Below are 3932 nucleotides of genomic sequence, written 5' to 3' on the forward strand. Positions count from 1 at the left end.
ACCGATAGAGGATATCTGTGTCTTGTTTTCTTCTCATTTAATGATAGATGAAGTGTTTTATTTGATTTTCTCTTTCCTTTATTAATTATTCGTGGTTTCCTCTCCTAACATTTTATCGATTCATTGTATATAATGCCAACGCTATTCTCTAGGCCAGATCGGTGGCCAAGCGGGTGGCCCGCTCGGCTCAGGTTCCCGGCCTGCTAACTTGTTTTTCTGCCGACCAGGTTAACTATACTCGTTTATTCAGATGGCCGATCGGACAGGATCCCTCCGATCGGTCGATAAACCTCTTCCCACTTGGATGTCGTCGATCCTCGCTTAAGTTCTGGTGTTGACCACCTTAACTTTTACCTACACCATAGTAATTGACTCATGTCAAGTATACTCTTGCTTATCGTCGCATCACCCTACCTATTCTGAGTTGAGACATGAAGTCTGACGACTGAGCAAGATGCTCGATCGGACACCCACGTCCGACTGGCCCTATGGCCAATTTGGACCCGCTTTTATTATTATTGGTGTCTTTAACCACTTCTTGAATTTGACCACTATAGTGACCGATCTTGCTCATTTTAACCTGTTTTTAGGGATACTCCTTTATCATCGTATCACCATTCACATGTGTCAACACACACTTTTAACTAAGCCTCCTTAAAGGTTTCTTAAATAAGTGTAAACCAGTCAAGCAAACTTAAACGAGTCGCGAAGTGAATCATTGCCATTACTATTATTGGATTTCATTTCTCTATTTGATAGACTAATATGTTTACATTAAAGATAAAATAGATATAATGATTTACTTGATATATTAATTATGATTTTATGATATTAGAGGTGAATCGCGTAATTACTATCTGTATAAATAATTACTCTAATAGATTTTTGACTGAATGCATGGTCTCCCCATATAAAAGACCGCTGCTCTCTACAAGAGAAATCAAATCCAGGTAATGATCGAAAGTTAGAAATTATATTTCGCAGACGACGACTTGGTCTTTTCGTTTTGTCATCTACTGCTTTAAGTTTGACCAAAACACCACGTCGGCTGTCATTAAGCTACCGTATAGACGCGTCGGACTGTGGCAGTCATGACAAGTCAAGTCAACCGGCTCTGTTCAAATTGACTTGGAGTCGCGCGGTACTCGCTGCAACCAGAAGGCGAATGGGTCAGGGAAGGAGGCTAAATAATTGAGCCACTGCTGCCTATATAAAGCTCCTTCCTTGTGCATTCCTCTCAATAAGCTAGCTATTGAGAATTTGAGATCACACATCTTCTCCAACCCACATTCAGATCTCAAAAAGAAGAATATGAAGGTACGCCGTACAATTCCCCTTCCCATATTTTAACTTAACAGTCGAGGTTGGTGCTTGAATTAATATCAAAGCATGGTGATCGACGACGCATTTGTCTCTGCAGCAGAAGATGGTGATCAAAGTAGAGATAAGGTCCGACAAATGCCGCACCAAAGCCATGACAGTTGTTGCTTCAGTAGGTAAGTTGCCTGCTAACGTTGACAGTTAAGTTTGTGTGTTTGGCGATATATAAAACTGTAGTGCAATCTTCTTAATCAGTTGGGGTGGTTTCGGTGGGACTGCAAGGGGAGAAGAAGGACGAGCTCGTGCTGGTTGGAGATGGAGTTGATCCTGCTAACTTAACGAGATGTTTGAGGAAAAGAGTTGGTCATGCTGATATTGTTAAGCTGGAGGAAGTGAAATAGCTAGGAGGAAACAGAATCATCAATCAATTGTTCCTTCCAACTTGTGTGTGATACGTATGCTTTTTGTGGGTCATGGTATTTATTAGGTTCCTTTTTTTCCTTTGTATGTGTGGAAGTTTAGAATTTTCCTTTGAAATTATTTGATAAATAATGTGTTACGTTTTTGACGAAATAACAATCTGTTTCATATTAAGAATCTACTGTTGATTCACTGATGATCCGTTTTCCTTTGCACCGCTGTTTCTTTTTTCTACTATTAAATTCTCCCTATCTCCGCCGTTTGCACTTAACGGAGTATTAAAGTAGTAATTTATACAGACAAGTATTTCTCCTTAGATCCTCTCATAATCTTAGTTGGCGGGATCTCCGAGATCGGAGGATGCCGTCCATAGTTGCGTGGACGAATCAGAGACGGACACATGTGACACCGGAACCTACTGGGACCCATAAAACAATGAACCAAGTGCTGGCCACGACAAGTCTTTATATATGTGTCGCCTGATCTAGGAGACACAGTTCGTCTCACCCCCTTGCATGCTGCCACGTGAGAGTCTCAATTTATTATTATTATTATTATTAGTTTATAATTAATCACTGCATGCACAGTGCCTTGCGTGTGATTAGGACTCAATTATTACCTTGTTTATTTTATTTTATTTATTTATTAATTATTGAAATAGGAGGAATATCAAATTCCAGTTATCGAGTACTAGGTAACATTCGGCATAACAAACGCTGCTTTCCTAACTGACCAAAAGTTCACTCGCCACCACTTTGCGGACGATGGTTGGAAGTGGTCGTGGGGCCCGCTCTCCACGCGAGAGGAAGGTGAGGTCGTTGGGCGGGTGCGGACACGACGGGGCGGAACGAATTGTTAACATTATCTCTTCGCAGCAGAAGTGGCAGAGGGTAAAGTGTGGGAGTGCAGCGAACCGGAGGTGAGTTTAAGAAAATGCCGATGGACGAACAGTGGAGTTTGAGAAACTTGCGAAGAAGACGAGAGAGGTAACCTGACCACGCATTTGCTTCGATAAAATAACCCACCGGCCAGTGGCCTACTGCCTGCCCCCCTCTCCTCAGCTTACGTCCCCATCAAGAGAACCTCTGAAGCGAAGAACAAATCGCAAGCCGATAGCTGGTGAGTTCCTCCTATCTGTTCATATTTTGTTGCTTCGATGTTTGCTCTTCAATCAATCTTGTGTTTTGGTGTTCCCTGGTTGTTGTTGTTTTATATATTTTGTTTCAGGATTGGTTGATCTCGTTTTCTTTCTGGTTTGAGGAGTTTGATTGGTTTCCATCTGCGGTTTACCAATTTCTTTCTAGATTTGAGTATCTAAATTACTTGATGGAACGAGTCTGGCATTTTAAGTTTGTTCTGCAATTTTTTTGATCGATCTATTTTGTATAATCCTAATTTAGGGCTTTTGTCCCCTCCGATCTCTGTAGTTTCTTTGAATCGACCTTAATGAAGGTTTGATCCTTCTAAATTTGTCTCCAGGTACAACTTGGATAGGTTCCTAAGCCTGCGATCCGAAAGCTCCCGGTGTCGAATTTCCCAGTCGGGCGGCCATGGGGCTTTCGAGCCTCCCCAACCCATCGGAGAGCGTGCTCACTCTCGTACTCGTCAACACTGCCCTCACCATCTCCATCCTGAAGCAGCTCCTCCGCTCCCTCCGCCAACTCCTCCGCCTCCGCCCGCCGCCTCCGTCGCCGTCGGATCACGCAGCGGGAGATCAGGCGCAGGAGCCGCACAGCCTGACGGAGCGGTTCCGCAGCCGGTGCAGGCCGGTTCGGTTCGGCTCCGCCCTCGGGCGGAGGCGGGAGCAGACCGCCGACTGCCGCGTCTGCCTCGCCCGGTTCGAGCCGGACTCGGTGGTGAACCGGCTCCCTTGCGGCCATTTCTTCCACAAGGTCTGCTTGGAAAAGTGGCTCGACTACCAGCACGCCACATGCCCCCTCTGTCGGACTGCCGTCCTCCCCGGTGAGGAATCCGGCGCTGCCTGCTTCGTTTCGACTTCTTCTTGGCAGTGGTTTTAGGTCATGGGACGTGACGCCCAGCTCCATGGATGCCACAGGTATGTTTATACGTGTCTTGCTACCTCCTTCACAATAGTGTCGGTGTGGTGATAATACTAGTTTTTGTTCTCGACTTCTTGTAGACATGGAACACTGCTCTGTACAGTCGCTATTAATCTATTTTTTTTCTCTTCA

General features: G+C 44.7%; 2 protein-coding genes across 3 annotated transcripts; both read left to right on the top strand.

Moving 5' to 3' along the window:
• The first annotated feature begins 1183 nt into the window (after positions 1-1183).
• On the top strand, positions 1184-1921 carry LOC121969373 (heavy metal-associated isoprenylated plant protein 47-like). 2 transcript variants are annotated; one of them, XM_042519447.1, is made up of 3 exons: positions 1184-1317; positions 1421-1496; positions 1576-1921. In XM_042519447.1, the coding sequence occupies exons 1-3, from the start codon at positions 1312-1314 to the stop codon at positions 1719-1721; spliced, it is 228 nt and encodes a 75-aa protein (XP_042375381.1). In that variant the 5' UTR covers positions 1184-1311; the 3' UTR covers positions 1722-1921. The 2 variants fall into 2 exon arrangements, with proteins under 2 accessions (XP_042375381.1, XP_042375382.1); XM_042519448.1 differs by having other exon boundaries at positions 1233-1317; positions 1424-1496.
• Positions 1922-2385: 464 nt separating this feature from the next.
• LOC121969372 (probable E3 ubiquitin-protein ligase XERICO) lies at positions 2386-3932 on the top strand. The gene is made up of 2 exons (XM_042519446.1): positions 2386-2859; positions 3220-3932. The coding sequence occupies exon 2, from the start codon at positions 3291-3293 to the stop codon at positions 3756-3758; it is 468 nt and encodes a 155-aa protein (XP_042375380.1). The 5' UTR covers positions 2386-2859; positions 3220-3290; the 3' UTR covers positions 3759-3932.

Source organism: Zingiber officinale, chromosome 4A (assembly GCF_018446385.1).
Source record: "Zingiber officinale cultivar Zhangliang chromosome 4A, Zo_v1.1, whole genome shotgun sequence".
NCBI lineage: Eukaryota > Viridiplantae > Streptophyta > Magnoliopsida > Zingiberales > Zingiberaceae > Zingiber > Zingiber officinale.

Coding starts and splice junctions, on each gene's coding strand:
- LOC121969373 (XM_042519447.1), top strand. Junction 1,497..1,575: donor GACAGTTGTTGCTTCAGTAG/GTAAGTTGCCTG, acceptor CTTCTTAATCAG/TTGGGGTGGTTTCGGTGGGA.
- LOC121969372 (XM_042519446.1), top strand. CDS start 3,291: ATGGGGCTTTCGAGCCTCCCCAACCCATCGGAGAGCGTGCTCACTCTC.